This window comes from Penicillium hordei (assembly GCF_028827395.1).
Source record: "Penicillium hordei strain IBT 12815 chromosome Unknown utg000005l_segment0_segment0, whole genome shotgun sequence".
Classification (NCBI taxonomy): Eukaryota; Fungi; Ascomycota; class Eurotiomycetes; order Eurotiales; family Aspergillaceae; genus Penicillium; species Penicillium hordei.
In genome coordinates, this window is record NW_026623146.1 from 4,555,288 (window position 1) to 4,576,113 (window position 20,826).

The window sequence follows — 20,826 nt, forward strand, 5'->3', positions numbered from 1 at the left end:
ATGTACATGATGCACAATAAGGTTCTAGGTGATTACAGCGTTTTGGCTGTGGACTCAATGGGTATCTGGTGTGTTTCTCATGTGCACGACTCAGCCATTGCGCTAATGCATGAACTTTCACATCGTTGTTCTGACCGGCGGTTACGTTGCTTGGCGAGGAACCCCAAGCTGCAGCTCTGCTTGGTTTGACCCTGGTCAGCCCAGCCTTTGTCCCTGACACAGCTGAGAGCCAGTAGCTTAGCAGCACGTGTTGCAACTGTGACCGAGAAGGCGGGGTAGCTATAGGTGTGCTGACTGAAAGTCCTATTTAGCAGACAATCTGGCGGGTAATATACTCTTTTCATAGGTGGTATACAGTTTCACTTCTGTTTCGGCCTTGGTATTGGTCAGCAACTAAGATGGTGATTTTGTATTTGTCTCACAGGATGACGACGCTTTTATCCCCCATAAGGCTGGAAAGAGAAATATAAAGCAATGAGCATCCTGGGTTTGACCTAGCAAATCAAAATCATCGTTTGCACACGGCATCTCGTGAAATTATTATCTTCCCGCCTTTAAACAGCCATGGCGGTTTATCTCTCCCTGCCTATCCTCAACGAACTCGTTCGATTTGTTGAAAATGACTCCACCTATGAAGACTCCGTGAAGGCAATGGCTTCTGGGATTCTCAACTACTACTTTCCGGCGGCCAATGGCTACACGGTTGCACCAGAACAAAACCGAAACAACAACTACACCGACTTCATCATTCTTCGTATCCAACGTCGGTTCCCTGGAGACAGAGGTGTCATTGATCATACATTTGCCGAAGCGAAACGCGCAAGTGATAGCCTACAGGCGTCGTTAGAACAACTTGAGAATGCCCTTGAGCATGCCAACACTCAATTTGGAAGATGTTGGGCGATTATGATTCATGGGATCAATTTCAAGTTCTACGAATATCATCGAAACCTACCTGAGCACGCACGTCTTATCCCGTGGGGCCCTCCCAACCAACGCCAACCACGGAACTCATTCCATGCGCGCAATGATAGTGTTGAAGTTGATTGGATGCTGAGACATATGGCACAAAATGATACTCCGCCCGCCCGTTAAAGACGTTTCAATGGATTAAATAGGCATGGTATAAAGGAGGTTGAGGGTTAAAGGGATATATATAATTCAGTTTCATGTCTGGGATGAAGTGGGAACCAAATTTCCGGCCCATTTAATGCAATTGAATTATTAACGACCGCGAGTTACGAACTATCTTCCAAGCCATAAGCCAGTCCAGAGAAGGAGTGGTTAAAAAGGATTGTATACTGTATGAGTGAAGGCGCAACTGAGTCAAGATTCCCCAGAAATTGTAGCTCTGGTCGTAAATGGGAAGGTTTGGAGAGCCGCAATTGAAGTGATTTAACAAGACCTTCGGCTCTAACCTGACATCCTTCCCTAATTTTCCGACGGCTGAACCTATTTATCCCGCCAGGATCAAGTACCATACAGGCTCTTTCCTGGCAGCCCATACAAACGTACCGATAGTCGGAAGAATAATTTTCCAGACCGACACATTCCAAGTGTTGCCAAGCATGGCATTCAGAACAACAAATACCGTGCGTCTCCAGTCCAGTGCGCTTGCCGCAGCAAGGTATAGAGGACTTAAAACTTCGCACGTCAATGTTCTTGAACTGGGATTCTGAAGCGTAGTAGCATTGCTCAGCAGCGAAGGATGCCTGCGAAAATGCTACGGCATCTCGCGGTTCCAGTTTATGAAGAATCATCTGAACAATCTCAGGCGGCACGTTGACAGGCCACTTCTCCCTATGGGCGCGAGGCTTCTTCCAGCAGTTTGATGTTAGAACCCGGGCTAGAGCGCGGAACCCAGATGAACATTGGGTTGCTGAATAGTTGGAAAGCAATACTAGGCTCCTAGAGGCCAGAACGACCTCGCAAGAAAGCTCCACGAAAACGAGATGACGTGGTGAAATGACAATTAAGCGAACGTCGTCATGCCTGAGTTGAGAGTTGCCAATATATGACTTAGCTTTTGAGACGGCTCCGTTTATCATGGCTATGGATTCAAGGTCATCCTGTAAAACAACAAGATATCCATGAAACCAATAGACGTCCGCGTCGGGGTAGCTCCAAAGAGGAATGGACGCGAAAGAGATCGGAAGCTCAACGTTGCAATCGAAAGACACCTCAAAATCCCAGGCTGCAAGACGCAGGAAAGCAAAACATAATACCCTGAATATAGGAGAATTGTATCTCCATGTCGAAGGGTCATCGACATAAAAGCGCCAGATAAAAACGAGGTCGGTAAAGAATCGCCCCTGTAGCTCGTTCATGGGTGTAGGGATGCCAAAGTCCATTTCAAACGTCTCGAATTGCTTTGTTTGTGCCTTGTTGCTCTCACAAATATATTCACTCAACATATATTGAGGTTTCCGCATCATATGATAATTTATGCTAGATATCTCATGGATATTGGCGAGATCCATCCGTACTGCCGAAGGTGCCAATAATCCGTCAAGCTCACTCCATAAAGAGATCGTGAAAGTACCTGCATCTATATCGACAGTGTATATGTAGTCCAGATTCGAGTGAATTGGGCTAGAAAACGGGACTGGTTCCCATCCTTCAAGATTGTCGGGCTTGTCGCATAGATGTTTGATTGTTCGCAATGTCGACTCATCGTCAGGGGGACTTATCCGCCCTCGAGGGCGATAGAAGCGGTACCATTTCCCTAAGAGAGTATGTTAGTGTTTGCAAGTCATATAGTACGGACCATCACCAACCATTGATGTGTAAGTTCCAGAGCCCTCTACACCCCATTCTCATTGATAAAGTCCTGGAGGGGAAATTGTTGTGGGATTTATGGATATGATGAGGTGCAGAGCTGTTATACGCAGTGGACTGCTGTGATCATCGCATGGACGGCAAGGTGAAGTTCCTCTGCGAAAGAAGGAAAGAAGTTCCAAAGGATTTTGTATTTATCTCGAAAAGCTCCTATGCATTTCGACGCGAAGAACGTCAGATTTTTAATGGAGAAATATTTAACCGGCCTTTGCACGGTCAGCTGACTTCATCACCCACTGTATTTGTTAGTGGCTGTTTCAAGCCATGTCTAGTTAGTTAACTAGTTTAGTCCTTCAATTGGCTTCTTATGTCATCATTATAATTATTGGCCACCTAACGTAACCGGTAAACGAGTCGCCATTGTAAACGAGTCGCCATTGTAAACGAGCCGCCACCCCACCTCCATGTATGAAAATTAAATGCATTTATCTCAACCAAAACGCCATTAAATTAAATATACTAAAATCATCTATCTAGCTGGGCATCTATTGAATTTATGCCCTATTGATCTGCACCCACTACACCTCGCTGGCGCCCGTACACGTGGTTCCAAAGCCGGCGAAGGGCTTCTTCGGGGAGGGGAGGGAGGTGTTTCATCAGTTTCCACCGGCTCAGTAATCAATTGAGAAGCTTCTTGAACTGAGAGGCCTTCTTCGGCGGGTATCTGCCTCCGGGATCTAGTACGCTTTTGCTTCTACTTCTCGTTAGCGGCGCGTAATTCCTTATTTTCTTTAGCGAGTAAGATAGCACCTTACATTGTAAGACGGAAGCCTTTTACAAGCTAGTTTAATACACGATCTGACGGGCTAGGCGGGCTCCGAGATCTTATACGAAGTAGAGCTTTGATTGATAAAGCCTATCGACGTAGTTCTTTCTCTATAAAGGGGGTTTTTAGGGTGAAATTCCGGCTCGATTCACTACCCCGGCTAGCTAGGGGGGTCGGGGTTCGAAGACGGATATTAAGCTTTAAAATCACTCGGTCGGGTCCAAATAGTACTAAACCGGCTACTACGAAGCTATTTTTAATAGTCTCCGATTTAAAAGCTTTAATTCGTACCCGGGGGTATACTTCGAGGAAGTCAAGTTTGTTAATATAGTTGATCCTAGTCCGTATTTTTAACTCAACTATCCGACCGTACGTACGTTTTAACACTACGAAATAACTAATATCAAGAGGTTGTAAAAGATAAGATAAATGCGCTAGCATATAGATTGGTATAACTTTATTTTGCTTACAAAGTTTATCAAATTTAGGTATTAAATGACTTCCGTAGCCGTCGAGTATTAAAAGCCGGTATACCCCCTTCGTACGCGTAGTACTAAGAATAAAGAGCTTTTCAAGCTAACGAAGTCCAATTTTATCGGAGGTCTAGCCGTTAGGACTAACTTCGAAGCGCTAATCCTCCGGGAGGCCGTCGAACCATGATTTAATAAAGACTTTGCCTTTAAAAATCATATACGGAGGAAGGGCCTAGCTAGAAGTATTCGTATACTCAATAACAGTTACCCACTCTCGGTTTCTAGGTTGTAAAAGTAAACGCCGACCGTAGTATTTACTCCTCGTAATAACCTTTATAGTTATAGTTAATCCTATCGCGAAACCAGTCTCGTCAAAGTTATAGATATCGTCGGGATCGATTCCAAATTGAAGTATCGTCTTTTGAACTAGATCAAACCACTCTATAATGATTTTAGGATATTCATATTTCGCACGCTCGTAGTTATATCGTTTCGAGAATCGGGAGGGGAGGAGAGGACGCCTTTCAACGAAATTATATACCTATTTTTCGCCGACCGAAAGGACCGGGGTAGTTCTACGCTTTTAAAGAAGAAGATCCGCCATTTCTCGTACCATAGAGGGCCGGGGAGGTGATCCGCGAGAATCCATAGAGAGAATCCATTTTTAAAGAGATTCCTCTTCAGTTTCTGTCAATTTCTACAAATTTGCGCGTATAGTATAACGTTTAGTACGGCCAGAGAGGCGGTCGCGTAAAGTTGTACGCGGGACATTAAAAGTGCGCGTAGCAAGAGCAATAGAGCTGATATCTCCATTTTTAAAAGCCTAGATAGCTAATAAAAGCCTACCCTCTTGCTCCGTTGAATTTTTAGAGGATCGAGGGCGAATTGGTGGCATGGTGGGTGGTTGAACTAACTAAGTGCTAATTCAAAGACGCGTTTTGGGTGGGGTGGCGGCTCGTTTACAATGGCGACTCGTTTACCGGTTACGTTAACCCCCTAGGCGCAATTATATAGCAGGTCCGGGTGGCGGAGCCGGCTGATGGAGCCCTGGGTTTACGGAGCCAAGCAGTGTGTGGGAAATCTGCTGAGCCCAGACTCATACCGAGTCACTCCTGGGGACGGTGGCCTTCCCTACAGACCATAATATACAAGCACGGCAATCAGAGGGGTGGCGGATGGCTATCGGAGGTGGCCCTCTGAACTGCTTGGCGACCAGGCGCAGGAGTGACGTGATCTGAAGTGTTACCGCCGTTGGCCTTTATGTGGATAATTATTATTCGGTCATTGAAAATAGCAGGTGGACGCTTATAAAATGCAGGCCGAGTACCATTCATCTGCTCCTCTAGCCAGACTTACACGGAGATCTCGGAGCCTCCGAACCAGCGGTAGCTAGAAGGGAAAGGATGGGCCTGGATTGAGGGAGCTTGCCAAAAGCTCAGTGCTGTAGATCAAAAATATAATATTCGTATTCGGGCCAAATAACAGGGACATTTTGTACTAGAACTAGTGGAAGGTAAATTTTTGATTGTGTTGGACTTCGACAGCCAGCCAGCCTAATTCAATCCTTCTGTCGATGTACAATATACTATAACGCTAAATGCGGCAGTATTCTCTTATACAGTTCCATATCTGTTCGCGTCGACCGAAATGAGCACATCGCCCCTTCGTCTGAAATTAAAGCAACAGACGTTTTGTAAAATCCGAAGCAATTCTAGCCTCTTCTATACCCCCGGTTAGGGAGGCTAGAGGGAGTACCTGATCATATGCTGCTCTCAGTCTCGGTCCTGAACATTTTCCATGGAGCTAAACTTACATTCGGTGCCAGTGTATAAGATTCCCTCCTGCTTTCCTTTTGAAGAAATGTGTCACCATCGAAGGCAGAAGGCAACAACGACCTCTTCGGTGATCTAGGCTTGGATATGTTCTCTTTCAACGGTTGGGAAGGCGGATGCCCTTCCAGCGCCATTTGTAACCTAAGAGTGAGCCTTTGCGCACGGCATAAGCACTTCTGATTTGCCATGTTCGGGTTGATGAGGTGAGTTTCTTGTGAGATGAAGATTTTAGACAGTGAAAAGATGAACAGAAGAACTGCTCTGAGAGATATGCCCATCTTATATCTTGTGAAAACTCAGACAGCATCATGGGAGATGATGATGCAAATGTAGCTATGAATAGGTATCTAAAGAGGCAGTGTAGGCACATCTCAGCAACCAATTATCTTCACCTCTTCCAATCTTCTTCATTGGCGGTAGCCATGCGAGGATGAGCGAGTATTCCACACCACAATTGACGTTCCCAGGAACGAAGCCTGCAGTCTCTCCTTGGCGAAAGCTGCTGGCTTAGGAAATCGGTCAACAATAAGGTACCCTTTTTGTCCAGGGCAAGAAAGGCAATGGCTCCCGTGATGTAGCACAGTAGAATGTCGAGGCGCTGGTGCTTTTGCGTGGGTCTGGCATAAAACAAACCGACGTTTGACTTTGGTGCAAGCCCACTCCAAACCACATGATAAACAGCCACGGTGGCCGGTCAGACACCAAGAGAGACTCGTAAATTGTACAGAATAGCGAGAGGAATGTTCTCTGCAAGGGCAAATGCCATGTTCTTCTCCAGCCTGGGGTGCGAAGGTGGCGGATAATGGAAGAGCACTGCTCGGAGGTGCCCCCATCTGCAGAGGGGACGAGTCTGGAATAACTGCCGTCAGACGGACTGGAGGAATTCCAGAAGTTGAACACGAACTGAGTGTGGTTTTGAAATGTTTTTTCGCCCCACTAAGGTGCGGACTAAGCTACTGTTTATCAATGTGGAGCTACCATGATCCGTCACCGGAGCTTAGAAGTAACAGGATGCTGAAAAAATGACCGCGGTAATTCCCAAGGAAGAATTAAACAGTCCAACTGACCGCCATTTGCTGGGTTTTTATCCTGTTGTCCCACAGCGCCATTATGTGTCTGGTTATTTGCTGGAATCTGTTACGTTTGATCTCTCTGGTTGTCCTCCACTCTTGAGCCGACCTCATCGATAGGGATAGATCGTTGGTTCGCTCTTACGACCGCGTACAGGAGCCGGATGACGGCCCCTGTCAGATCTGGCGACTCGATCCGCACTTGCTCCGCTTCCACATCCCTATTGACCCAAAGCATGCTTCGGATTGCGCATCTCCCTTCCCTCCAGGTGGAGGGCACCATCTTGGTCCATTTGTGATGTTCCATCGGGGTGGTCAAGAGCCGGCCTTGAATCCTCCTCGCCTGGGGTTCCTAGATCGCCAACGCCACTGCGTTTTGAGTATCTTCGTCGTTCATTAGGCTTTCGTGCACTGCTCCCTGTTTCCTCACATTCAGCTGGATTATCCGAAGTGACCTATTCATGACGTGACGGGTAGAGTTTCCGGCAGTTCTTGCTATACGATTCGTGTGGTCCACCGCATGGAACGCACTTCGGAACCGTGTGATCACAGCGACTGTGGTGATGGCCCTCCGTCGCGCATTTTGCGCACTTCTGGATCTTCTTGCATTGGAATGCCTTGTGACCAACCTCCTCGCAGTTGTAGCATTGCACCGGTCGTGGTCGATACTCAAAAACGCTAGTTGTCCCGGATTCTCCTCCGACATGGAAGTATCCATCTGCCAGGATCCTCCGTGCATCAGTCCCTTTGGTTAGGTACACGACCATCGATCCATAGGGCTTTGCGATTTCCTTGTTGCTCAGCCACGTCATCTTGGCGACAGTAGTTTCGTTCTCCTCACCCATGGCTTCCGGCGGTTCAGGGGTTCGCGTCTCGGCCCGTCCCGACATTTCTGATCTCTTGCGTCGAGTAACAATGGGTCTTCACTCTCCGAATCTGTAGTACTTTTCGAAATCAGCCAACTTAGTTCCGCAAAAAACTCTTCAATTGGATTTAGATCCGGAGAGAACGGAGGCAAATAGACCAGTTTGACCCCTGCATCAGCAGATATCTGCGAAATTCGTTCAGAATGGTGAAACGAGGCATCGTCCATGACCAGGACAGACTTCGGTTCCGGCCATCTTCCACAATGATGGAGGAGCTCGTCGATGAAGTCTTCGAACACAACGGCGTCCGTGGAGCCGCAAAGACGCGACTAAGGAAAAATACCATCTTACTTGGGCATACGCAGGCAAAATTTGATAACGCTCATCACTGTGGAATTGTGACACCTGTCGTGGTGCTACACCCAGTGGTGACCAGCCTGTCCGTCAGAACCCAATTCGTTTATCACACCCAGATTCATCAACATAAACAAGGTGACTCAAACTCGGAGAAGTTATGAAGACAAATTTCCCGCGAATCGGCACTCTGCTCTTTTGCTGTCTGTCGGGCCGTCTTCTTGGACCAGCCTTGGGACACCAGGCCCCTCCTAATGCTGGTCGTTGCTCGCAACTCGAATTCATCCCATAAAAAGACAGCCATCTCCTCAAGAAACATACCTGACTTTTCCAGCAAATGGTCAAGGAGCGCTTCCAGCACCGGTGGTGTTATGCTTCGTCTCCGACCGACACGGTTTGGGGGGGGGGGGGGGAGAAATGGACGTGTCCAAACTAGCCTAAAGAACAATAAACGATTTGCGCAATACAGCTCATTACACACTTGTCTATTCGCAGACATCTTGAGATTGACCGGTATGCACATAAACCCATTCGTAAGAAGCTTTTCTTCTGGTGCTAAATAGGATTTACTCAATCTATTCTGCTTGAAGCCCTCTCTCACTTCGCTCCTTCGTCCCTACCCCCTTCTCAGTTGTTCTAGTTCCAATCGCTGCAGAATGAGCTCAGGGAGCGCAAAGCCGATAGATGTGTCAAAAGCCACATACGGATTTGTTGAGAATTTTCGCAATATTTTCAGGCTGATGGGAGGAAAATATGCGCTTCCAGTAGGCGTTCGGCCCAAGAAGACCATTTGTCTCTACGTATGTCTTCGCTGGTCCACTGTGTAATGTAGTGAATGTGGATGACCGAAAGTGAGATGAGAGGTGGCTACCGACAGTCTCCTGCCGACCATTCTGTTTGTTTTGTTTGCGGGTGTGTTATTCTAGACAGGGTGTCATGATTTAATATCGTACTGAGATACTGTCAAGTGTGTGGGTTAGGGGTAAACCAAAGGCATGGCTTCATGTAAAATGGCGTTCAAGAAAGAATTGAAGAGAGTAAAGAGATGAAACTGATTTCGAGTGCGTCTGTACTTTTCATTCAAATGGCTTTCGCTATGGAATGTTTGAATTGCTAAAGGAGGATATTATCGTCATGATGCACCAAATTGGTTGACAAATGCGAATTGGCTACTGACTTGTGTACCGACCTCATTCTATAAAGCCCCGAGAGCATCAACAATGCTATCTCTGAATTCACCATTTCCCCATCTCAAAACTGCCCAAAGGTAGCGTAAGAGATTCAGAGTGTCGTCTTTCACGGTCGTCCTCCAGGCCCCGATGCAAACCATATAGAAGTCTTCTTCGCTTGGTCTTCGAAAATGAAGCCACAGTTCATGAATCGGGCCCTCCGTGGTAACAGAAAAGACCATGTGAGATATGAGGTCGGGTAAGGTCTCAATTGGCCCAATACTGGCCTGGGAACTTCCCTGACTTTCCCAATCCAAATTTTGAGCAGACTTCAGCTCTGAAAGGTTTCGCAAAATCTGAAGAGCTGTTGAGCCACCCACCGCAGCTTGGTTCTGTGCCTGGTAGAGGTTACCTCCAGTCGAACCAGCCTTTGCCTCGACTATCAAAAATGGGAAACGAAGGCCCAAGGGGGTGACGTGTGGATCGCTGACAAGACTAGTGGTATCTTGCAAGTCTAGTAGAAAGCTTCTGGCCGCACTGCGGCCCTTCTTGGGCTCGAGGTCATTGACCAAGCTCTCATCCGACAACCCAACGCATATATCTGGACGTGGGTTTTTTAATTTGAACACAGGAGTAGCTGGCAATGGGGGCCCTGATCCAGCTGCATGCGAAGAGTGTCTATCGCTGGCGGAGATTTCATGTACGAGGCAATGTGACTGACTTCGTTTCCGTGGGATGGTAGGTTGAGGGTTGTATACTGGTGGTTTCAGGTCTTCGCGCCAGTCTTGCTAAGAAGTTAGCACCAAAATAGTTCAATCCGGGATTCTTCCACCAGAAATATAATAGCTTGCCTCGATTACGCACAGCCTCAAGCCCCTTGAACTTGAACTCGTCAATTGTTGTATGTAAGGCTTCCGTCCATTCAGCTTCACCCGATGGTTTCTTGACAAGTTCCTTGGATTTGCTCCACAGCTTTTCGGCCATCTGGTGCAAATGAGCATCGTCCATCATATCACAAAATATTTTCTCATCTGCATAATCACAGATATCTGTAGGTATATCGTTATCTACGAAAATATTTGCGCGTCGAAGATGGCCGGCGCGATATTGTGCATCACTCGGTCGGGACGGACTGCTCGATCGCGATCGTTGTGAGGAGCGCGTGGAAGGAGGAGGTATGATTGGAACATCTGATAAACTGGCGGTCTGTTGAGGAAACATATCAAAGAGAGCGAATGGAGAAAGGGGCTGAATAGATTCGTCGTGCTCCTGGAGAGCATCAGAGGTAAGGCTAGCGATCGTACGAACGAACTTTTTATGATTCGGGGGCAGAGGGACTGGGGAGCAAGAGCGTGCCCGCTTCATATGGATTGATCGATGATTCCGCAGGCTTGATTGTGATATGAACGTCGAGTGCTCCTCAGTGGTGTGCTAGGGATAACACGAGATGATCTGTCAGATAAACATTGCCAAGACAAACACCACCGAAAATCCCCGCTAAGCAAATGAGTCAGCACAATTTTGCTTACCCCAATCGACGAACTACTAGGGACTATGAGTAAAGTTACTGTACAGAAGGTCTCGTACCAATGGATTGCAGATGAATATTTTTTGAAGGGGACGAAAGCAAAGACAAGGTGTCTCATCAACGGTGATTCGATAAATATACGGAAAAGGCTGACGACCTTAGTGACCCTGAAGACGAAGAAAAAACTGCCATGGCATTCGCCGCCAGCCAGATGCTATACGTCGCCGTAATCAACTCAATCACCGAAATCTCGAGCCGGAATCTAGGCTAGGCAGCATTTGGACCATAGCGCGGGATGCTTCGTCTGCGGATGATACGGATATAGATTTCGCTCGCGCTTGACGATCAGATGACGAACCTTGAATTATAGTAGGCGCCTCGAAACATTACTGAGAGGTGTGCAAGATGTCCGGTGATGTTTGATAGCGACCCGACCCTACTTATTCCGGCGTATTCCTAAAGGTTGGCTCATGAACCACAACACGAAAACACACAAATCACAGCCTCCCATCAGTTCTCGGGCTTGTGTGTTATATCTTACCAAGTTATCCTCTGACAGAGCCGCTTCGATGTCGCTGCATTGCCGGCCAGTTAATGGCTTTACGAATACCAAAATCGGATGGTCAACAGGCGATTAGATATATAATGCGAATCTGTTTCAGCTTCTATTTCTTTTACTCAAATTTCATGCGCAATCTCCCGCCGACCTTTGTATGCTCGACTAGGACTGTAGGATTGCCTTGGTAGCCGGGAACAGCGGTGACCAGGGAGTCGCCGTCACTCAACACACCGGTCTGTGTATTAGAGTTTGCGAGCATCGGAGGGTCACGCCTACGTATCTTTGACGAGGGGGAACGCGAACATGCTATGGATTAGACGAAGTAACATTTCATTATGGCTGGAGGGCGGAAAAGTAAGATTTGCGGAAAAAATAACGCTGGGGGTCGGTAATTAAATAGGTTTATTAACCAGAATGCATTGGCGAGAGAGGGGAGGGTTAGGTAACCTGGTCAAGTAATTTCTATGCAAAATTTATCATTCAAAGTTATTCAACCAGTCTGGCCTCAGAATCTGATTTATTTGGTCATAATGAGAGAGATCTTAGAAACTTGTGATGGTGTGCAAAACGAGTAACTACAAATAACTGTTTACCTCAAACCTCGGCTAAGCAGATTGTTCATTTCATCGAATCTACACCCCACTCTCCCTGCCATCACTTTTTGTCCCATAGTATGTACGCTTCGAGTTCGTGATGTCTTTGCCAAAACCGGAGAATCGCGGGGATTTAACAAGCACCCAATTCTTAGCAGCTATGATACAATGACGAGGCCAATTAATCAACATGATGATCTTTGGATGAGGACATAATTCTCTATGCAACCGCTTGGGCGACGTCACGGCTTAGTACCAACCAAGCCCACATAGGTAGGTCAGACAAAACGTATATTTTCTACGGCCACAAATCGTGCATCGCTTATTCAGTTCACACGTTTGCTACTATGATACTGTGAAGGTTTCAAATTCGCCATAAACTATAAATCGTAAAAATAGCGAAGTATTAAAAAGTGAGGATCTGGTTGTAAGAGTTTAAAGATTGAGGGCCTGGGTCTTCTTCTCACAAACCATGTGATCCAACATCCTTGATATAAAACTTCATTATGGCTGGAGGGCGGAAAAGTAAGATTTGCGGACAGAAAATGCAGGGGCCGGTAATTAAATAGGTTTATTAACCAGATTGCATGGGCGAGAGAGGGGAGGGTTGATTCGACGGGTTAGGTAACATGGCCAACTAATTTCTATGCAAATATGCAAACAATTATTTTTTAAAGTTGTTCAACCGATCTGGCCTCACAATCTGGTTTATTTGGTCATATGACAGATCTTAGAAAATTGTGATGCTGTGCAAAACGAGTAACTACAAACAACTGTTTACTTCAAGCCTCGGCTAAGCAGATTGTTCATTTCATCGAAGATTCGTCTCCCTGCCATCACTTTAATTGCCTGTTTATTACTATAGTTCAGTTCTCTCAACTAGTTGCTCCATGCAATTAAACTTTCAAGTTATGACCAGCTTATTCTGGCCGAACTTTAATCATGAAGAGATCTAAATAATGCGTAAAAAATCGCACATTTTTTTAACTCTCGTCTTACCCGAACTACCAGAAGTGATGCCTTCAATGATCTGTTCGCTTCGATAAGAAAGGGCCGTCAATAAACAAACAATTTGCGGGGCAGATGGCGTCCGGTGGAGTCCAGCCATTGAACAACTACTAACAACTACTGTTGTGATGTTCGAGATAATGTGGAAAGTCATAGGAATTCACGATTTCCACAGTCATTAGTATCTCTCCCTCCAATGGTTTGTGCATCCGCCTACACACGTATTCCTTTAATATTCATACAATATCCTCAGCGTTGGATTGTATTAATATGCAATACCGAACAATATTGCAACCAAAGGGAAATAGCTTGACAGCGGGAGGAATAACCCTCTTTTCTTTCGTTGTGCCCAGCCATTTTCCTTTACCCAGGAACCCAGTATCTGTTTAACTGTAAGAAACCACGGATTGGAGTTTCTCCAGGGCCAAGGATAAGCAGGATGGTCAACTGTTCATCTCGTTGCAGGCTTATTGCATATCTAGCTCAGGACTTGCTAAGGCCGGTGAAGTGAGCATCAGTAAGGCCTCACCAACCAGCTTCTGTGGAAAGAGATTGCAATCTTTCGTTGTTAGATCATGACCAAAATTGGTGTCTAATTGACCAAGCTCCTACCTTAGCATTGAACGCCGGCGAGATTGCCCACGAGTCTGTCAATTAGTTTCCATTAATTCCTAGACCGGTGCTCATAGCCCTTTTCTGTTCGACAATTGTGGGTAAGCTAGTCCAGATGTAGATTAAAGTGGGCCTGGCTACGTGTACACATTTGTATCTGACGAGTCAATACAATGCCAATATCCATTTTCCTGCCAAAAGGCTATAGGCTAGTAACTTGTAGCACAAGTCAAAGTGCGGCAAATAATCGTATATTTTGCCTCGCATCACTGCTGAACTTTCCTCTAGAGATTTTTATTCCAATATTATAAACCTACCTCCGAAGGCGATTTGCTTATACAGAGACTGAAAAACTGCTGGCTCGGTCCTGGCGGGAAACATGAGCTGCCTGAACGACTCAGACTTCCGTCACTTTCCAAGCCTGCCTGTGGAGATACGCCTGATGGTCTAGGAATATACCTGGCCAATACCTCGAGTCATCGAAGCCGTATCCTTCGAGGTCTTTGACGACGATGATTACGAAGAGTTTACGATATTACGCCCGGCGGGTTCCGTATCTAAGTTTTTGAACCACCGATTTGAGTGGAGGATTCTGGAAAGCAAGCCGTTTGCCGTTGAGCTAGTATAAACAAGCTCGGCACCATCTTGGTTTTGAAGTTCCAACAAACGGGCTGAGAGAATGTAGGACCAAGCAAGAGACAAGATCCCGATGTAGTTTGAAGAATTTGGCTTGGCAGTTCCCGTCGTCCGCCATTGACGGAAGGCGTCTCCAGAAAACTGACAGGTGGTTGGCGTCTGGATGCCGATCAGCAAGGTTGCTCTATTTTCTTTTGATTTGCCTCCGACTTCGCATCCCCCTGGCTCAACCACGCGCATTGTTGATGATGCAGCAGCCAAAACTGATTTCGTGGTGGTATCGGAGGAAAGTACCTCATTGACGGCCAGGGGCTGAGTAGGTATAGAAGGGACTCTGCAAAGCAGGTTCTGTAAAACACTTGATCCGAGAAGGACTCCACCTTCATGGTCTGCAATAACCTCCTCGGCAAGCTGATGCCAATAGGTTCGAGCTTGGTTTGTTGCGATATCCAGCTGCACATGGGTAGGCTGAAGCTGCTCGTTGTCTGAGAGCATTGTGTAAAGAGTGTAACTGAGGGAAGAGGAAATGCTCGATGCTGGGAGGGTGAGGTCACAGTTTACATTACGCGGAGTAACATAATGCTGTAAGAAATATTTCCCTGGATATAGTGCACGTGACCTCTTCTTATCCCTTGTGTGCTCCCGAGAGGTTTGCAGGGTTTGCTTACTCTCGGTGCCTGAGGCAGCCACTTGCTGGATGCCTCAGGACAATACTTCTTGGCACTCGGCCAAGTCATTGGTAGCGAGTGCCTATTACCAAGGGGTTTTCTCTGGGCCAAGCCCTTGCTTGGCGCTGATGTAATACATTCTGTATTTAGCTAGTAATTACTACTACCCAATGAAAACCATGCGATCCTAACAGAATCTCATCTGGTAGCATGTCTTGCTAAGGCCTTACCTCCTACGGTAAGCTGGGAGGAGGCAGTGGCATCCACGGAGGAAGCCATGCTTCCTCGCCGGTTCCTGGGACCAACAAGCATACCCAGGAAGCCAGGCAGCAGGTGAGGGCTTCGAACAAGCCCCTGCCGCGAGGAATTTTCGATCCAGGGACCATGAAACAGAGTGCGGTGGACCTCTCACCAAGCCGGTACCAAAGACTTGGTGATAGAGGTACACCAAGAAAAACTCTGCGAGAGGTCAAGGATCCGTATCCTTGGGGGCGAAGTGGGGGCCCCCAAGAAGCAGAAGCAGTTGGGAAAGGAACAGAGCAAGAAGCTCCTAAGACTAAGCACCAACTTGCCGAAACCCCAATTGAAGCCACTTGTTACAATGGAGAACCAACCCTTTGAAGAAGAGCAACAGTTCCAGCAAGCGGAGACGACCCCGCCGACGGACCAGGCCGTGACGCCCGGAATCTTTAGGGCTCACCTGCCAGCGAACATGCAGAGGGCCTTCGACCGCTTGCCGGAGCCGCTGCAAAGGCTGGCAATCTTCCAACAAGTGACCAACAGCCCGGAAATGATGGCCGTGCAATACGAGGCCATCGTTACGATGTCGACAACGTTCGACCCGGGACTGGCTCAGAACCCAAGGGCCATGGAGCCAAAAGTCGGCCCTCACCCAGCGGAGATCGCGGGCCGCCTAAAAGACTTAGGCCAACCGGCCAAGTACCAAGGCAACCAGAAAGGCAACGCTGCTAACCACTGGCTGTACGACGTCGACGACTACTTCCTGCGCCGCCAAATGGTGAGCGGCCGAAGCGACGACGAGACGTACAAACTAGCCTTTGCCTCGGGCTTGCTGGCCGGAGACGCCCATGTGAAATGGAGGACGGCCAACCAGCAAGTAGACGCAGGACTTGGCGAACGGATCACCACATGGGAGAACTTCAAGGCCTGGGTTCGGACCAAGTTCGAACCAAGAACGGCAGAGTCAGATCGCTTGCGCGAGTATACGCACAAGCAACAAGGAAATGACTCTCTATCCGCGTACCACGCCGCCCTGCTGGAACTCTCCCGTAACTTACTAGAGAGCCCCTCGGAAAGAGGATATATTCTGCAACTAGTATCGGGACTGAACCCGACCCTCCGTGCAGAGTGGTTCAGGCAGCAGGGCCGACCCGAGACCAACGTCGAGGAAGCGGTCAACCTCCTGCTGGAGCTTGAACGAAGCGCGCAGGAAGCAACCGCGTATGGCCGCCCAGCACGTTATGTTAGGAATGGGCGTACTGCCCCGCTTCCCGACGCCATGGACCTATCGGCCATGCAGGACACGAGGACTTGCTATAAGTGTGGCAAGCCAGGACACATCAAAAGAAACTGCAAGGTCAAGGGAAAAGGACAGGGTCAGCAAGCTTAGGCGAGCCTGCTGACCCGCTCACCAAGCCACGTCGCCCCGACAAGCAAAATGACGGGCTTAGCCAAAGCCGGAAAGGGCGGGACACCCAACGAGCCGTGATGAGACTAAATGCTCTCGGGGAAGACCTTAACTTCTTCGACGGCTCGCTCCATCGCCCCGCCGCAGCCGGAAACCCCATCGCTTGCCGTATGCTGCTAGATTGCGGAGCAAGCCATACATTTGTATCGTTGAAAACCGCTCGCCGCCTAGGTGGCAAGTGGGACAAGCGCAGATCGTTACCAGTGTCATTACCGAACGGCGAGACCCTGTATACCCAGGGTACGATGGAACTGGTGATTCGCCTGGGCAAGTGGACCGGTACGAAAGTGGTGTGGGCAGTCAACGTGGAAGGATACGATGTAGTACTCGGCAACGACTTCCTATGCGAGCACGACCCCCACGTTAGCTTCCCCACGAAAAGGATGTGGCTCACCGACCATAATGGAGATCACGAAGTGCAGGCAGCGGACGGCCGTGCACTTAGTGGGGAGGAGAAAGGGACGTTGAACTTACTGTCAAAGAGGGAGGTCCGCCGGTCCCTAAAAGATAAGAACACCGAGTACGCAGTCTTTTATGCCACGGCGAGCGAGGACCATGAACCAACGACCAACGACCCTCGCTTGGCCAAGCTGCTCAGGAAGTTCGCCGACGTCTTTCCCGACGACTTGCCGAAGGAGTTACCCCCCGAACGCAACTTCGTCCACCACATTGATACCGGTACCGCCGACCCGGTAAACATGAATGCTTACCCCCTGTCCCACGAGAAGCTCGAGGAGCTTAGGAAGCAAGTGAAGGACTTGCTGGATAGGGGATTGATCCAGGTGTCAGCCAGTCCCTGGGGATTCCCGGTGGTGTTCGTCAAGAAGCCCGAAGGAGCGTGGAGAATGTGTATCGACTACCGCGCCCTTAATGAACTCACCGCTAAGAATGGATACCCCATCCCGAGGATTCAGGACTTGCTGGACATCGTCGGCCAGGCCAAGTACTTGTCGAAGATCGACTTGGCGGCCGGATATTGGCAAGTACGGATGGCCAAGGAGGCAATACCAAAGACAGCCTTCAACACCATTTGGGGGAAGTACGAATGGAGAGCAATGCCATTTGGGCTTTGTAATGCGCCAGCCACCTTCCAGACATTAATGAACGAGACACTTCGCCCTTACCTAGGCAAGTCGGTCGTGGTGTACTTGGACGATATACTGGTATACTCAAGGACACTTGCAGAGCACTACACCCACTTGGAGGAAGTGCTGCAGTGCTTGCGCAAGCAGAAGCTCTATGCCAAACCGAAAAAGTGCGTGTTCGTCACCAAAGAGTTGGAATTCTGCGGCCATATCATCGGGGACGGCAAGATTCAAGCCGTCACGATGAAGCTAGATGTCATCAAGGAGTGGCCCCGGCCAACAAATGTCAATGAAGTTCGCCGCTTCCTAGGCTTGGCCACCTACTACCGACGCTTCGTCAAAGACTTCGCGAAAATAGCGGTGGCCTTGCACAACTTGACCAAGGAAGCCGACGAGAAACTGCGCAAGCAAAAGTTCCGGCCGATCACTTGGACCGAGCAATGCGAAGTGGCTTTCATACGCCTAAAGGAGGCACTTGTCAGCGCCCCAGTGCTTGTTCAACCTGACCGGGCCAAGCCTTTCACGATAGAAACCGATGCCTCCGAATGGGCGATCGGCTTTGTGCTCTGCCAAGTGGGTGACGACGGGAAGACGCACCCAGTCGCCTTCGACGGCCGCAAGCTAAAAGGCGCAGAGTTGAACTACCCAGTACATGAAAAGGAGCTCCTTGCGATCAAGGAAGCCCCCCGTACTTGGGACAGGTACCTGGAGAATGGAACAAGGACCACGGTCATCACGGACCACGAGGGTCTTCAATACCTGGCAACCACGAGAGCGTACAGCAAGCGACTTGCTCGCTGGATTGACGAGTTCCAGGCATATGACCTCGAGCTACGGTACCGGAAAGGAGAGGAAGCAATTATTCCCGACGCTATTAGCCGGCGCCCCGACTTTCTCGGAGAGGGACCAGCTAATATGGCCTGGGAAGCACCTGCTTGGGGAAAACTAAACATGATGACAAAAGTGGGCGGATTCGACGAAGCGGAATGGCTTGCCGCCACCATTCAATATATGTCGGCCGGTAGCTTGCCGGACGACAAGTCGCTTCGCCGAGAAGTCATGCGTTGGGCTGGCAAGCTCGCGATACACGAATCGCCCTTGCCGACAGCTGCAACGCAGGAAGAGAATACGAAGCTTACCTACCTATATGGGGACGGATCCTCCGCCCCATATCTAGAGCCGCCTTTCAGGAAGGACTTCCTGAAGCGGATGCACGAGGAATATGGACACTTGGGCCACCCAGGCCTGCGCGGAGTGCTCCGTACCCGCGCTTGGTGGCCCGGAATACGGCAGGACACCGAGGAAGTAGTGCGCCTTTGTCCGAATTGCCAAGTGTCGAAATCGAGAAATGAGAGTTTCGAGCGAGAAGCGTCCCAGTACTTAGCGAGCGCGGGCATCAAGCCTTTTGAACGATGGGGCATTGACCTTATCGGCTTGCTACCCACGACGCCAAGCGGCAACCGATGGATTATTACGGCGATCGATTACGCCACTGGCTGGCCACTTGCAAAAGCCTTGCCGGAGGCCACAGAGGAAGCTGTCGCCGAATTTCTCCACGACGACATCTTCACGGTGTATGGCGCACCTGCGGAGTTCTTGACGGATAATGGCGCCAACTTGCTCGCGGCCTCGGTACAGTACTTTATCAAGCTGGTAAATGCGAAACACCGGACAACGACGCCATACCACCCACGAACGAATGGGAAGGTAGAGAATCTCAACGGCTTGCTAGGACGAATGCTCACTAAGTATTGTATGGGCAAGCCCACCAGAGTATGGGATCTTTACTTGGCCCAAGCCCTGTTCGCCACAAGGGTTAGGGAACATGCAACGTCAGGCAAAAGTCCCTTTTACTTAGTATACGGGACGCATCCACGCTTGCCAGGGGATACCGAGCCAGTAACCTCGTCCCGGGACCCGGCGGAGCTGGATAGCAAGATCCTCGCTGTTAATCATGCAAGAGCCGAGGCCAATGAGAGATTGTTGCACAAGGCCATCCGGGCCCAGAAAATCCAGGATGAGAAAGTGACCACTTGCTCACTGCAGCCGGGCAAGTGGGTACTGGTTCGGAACGAGGCAAAACAGAAGTTCGAATCACAGTGGTTCGGGCCGTATAAGATCCTGAAAGCCCACCCGCTTGGCACGTATGCACTTGCTGAGCCCAATGGCCGGGTACTGAGGAACTTGGTGAACGGCCGCCGCCTTGTCGACGCCTTTGTCGATAACCCCAACCAGCTGTGGACGTCGTCAGGCGGCAAGCATCGGCTTCGACGGGAAGGTATGGATATTCGGCATCCGCTCGATGGCGGAGAAGTGGTTGATATGGACTCCGACGAACCGCCTAGTTACCACGAATTAGCCACTATTTCTCGAGCCGAGTGGGATGCAATGGAGCGTTCAGGGGTACGCTCACGCTTGGTGGGGAGGGAGGAAGTGCTTAGAAATATCGCAGCGAAAGCGAGGAAGCAACCACTACCCGCCAAGAGAACGAAAAAGACGGTACCTGCGCCGGAAGCAGAGGATATGGCGCACGCGCCGGATGAAACGTTGCCGCAAGCGGCTAGGGTCCCCACTCAGCAAGTGGGGGAGACCCGAAGGAAAGGTCTAGAAAGCACAGTCCCTGCCCAAGGAGAGGTAGAGGAAGTCCAACAAGTGGACTGGACAACCACCCAGGGAGAGGTAGAGGAGTCCCAGCGAATAGACCGGATATCCACCCAGGGAGAGGTGGAGGAGTCCCAACGAGAGGACTGGATACCTACCCGGACAGAGGTAGAAGAGTCCCAACAAGTGGACTGGATACCCGCCCAGGAAGAGGTGGAAGAGGTTCCACGAGAGAACCTAGTTGACGACAACGCCCCTGAAAAGGATGGCCAAGGAGATCAGCACATGGAGGACGCTCCGACGCTGCAGCAAGTATCTCCATACCTTTTCCGCAGGCCACGTCGCTATGCGATGGATTCGCAATAAGAAGGATTCCGCTGCCGCAGCAAGAAAGCGAGCAAGCGAAGACTTACGAAATACTACGAAGAGACAATCTACAAGGGACTACGAGGAAGTCATT

General features: G+C 49.1%; 7 protein-coding genes across 7 annotated transcripts; 2 read left to right on the top strand and 5 right to left on the bottom strand.

Annotated features, from left to right (window-relative positions):
* Positions 1-564: 564 nt before the first annotated feature.
* Positions 565-1,095, top strand: N7537_010529 (uncharacterized protein; the record flags this gene model as incomplete). The annotated part of the gene is made up of 1 exon (XM_056901583.1): positions 565-1,095. The coding sequence occupies one exon, from the start codon at positions 565-567 to the stop codon at positions 1,093-1,095; it is 531 nt and encodes a 176-aa protein (XP_056750251.1).
* A 361-nt stretch (positions 1,096-1,456) lies between these two features.
* Positions 1,457-2,814, bottom strand: N7537_010530 (uncharacterized protein; the record flags this gene model as incomplete). Its single annotated transcript, XM_056901584.1, has 3 exons — positions 1,457-1,493; positions 1,516-2,725; positions 2,778-2,814. 3 exons carry the CDS (start codon positions 2,812-2,814, stop codon positions 1,457-1,459), a joined length of 1,284 nt encoding a protein of 427 aa, XP_056750252.1.
* Positions 2,815-7,046: 4,232 nt separating this feature from the next.
* N7537_010531 (reverse transcriptase) lies at positions 7,047-7,286 on the bottom strand (the record flags this gene model as incomplete). Its single annotated transcript, XM_056901585.1, has 1 exon — positions 7,047-7,286. One exon carries the CDS (start codon positions 7,284-7,286, stop codon positions 7,047-7,049), a length of 240 nt encoding a protein of 79 aa, XP_056750253.1.
* A 148-nt stretch (positions 7,287-7,434) lies between these two features.
* On the bottom strand, positions 7,435-7,869 carry N7537_010532 (uncharacterized protein; the record flags this gene model as incomplete). Its single annotated transcript, XM_056901586.1, has 1 exon — positions 7,435-7,869. The coding sequence occupies one exon, from the start codon at positions 7,867-7,869 to the stop codon at positions 7,435-7,437; it is 435 nt and encodes a 144-aa protein (XP_056750254.1).
* A 1,525-nt stretch (positions 7,870-9,394) lies between these two features.
* Positions 9,395-11,714, bottom strand: N7537_010533 (uncharacterized protein; the record flags this gene model as incomplete). The annotated part of the gene is made up of 3 exons (XM_056901587.1): positions 9,395-10,156; positions 10,233-10,637; positions 11,604-11,714. 3 exons carry the CDS (start codon positions 11,712-11,714, stop codon positions 9,395-9,397), a joined length of 1,278 nt encoding a protein of 425 aa, XP_056750255.1.
* Positions 11,715-14,184: 2,470 nt separating this feature from the next.
* N7537_010534 (uncharacterized protein) lies at positions 14,185-14,799 on the bottom strand (the record flags this gene model as incomplete). Its single annotated transcript, XM_056901588.1, has 1 exon — positions 14,185-14,799. One exon carries the CDS (start codon positions 14,797-14,799, stop codon positions 14,185-14,187), a length of 615 nt encoding a protein of 204 aa, XP_056750256.1.
* A 774-nt stretch (positions 14,800-15,573) lies between these two features.
* On the top strand, positions 15,574-20,732 carry N7537_010535 (uncharacterized protein; the record flags this gene model as incomplete). The annotated part of the gene is made up of 2 exons (XM_056901589.1): positions 15,574-16,569; positions 16,629-20,732. The coding sequence occupies 2 exons, from the start codon at positions 15,574-15,576 to the stop codon at positions 20,730-20,732; spliced, it is 5,100 nt and encodes a 1,699-aa protein (XP_056750257.1).
* Positions 20,733-20,826: the final 94 nt, after the last annotated feature.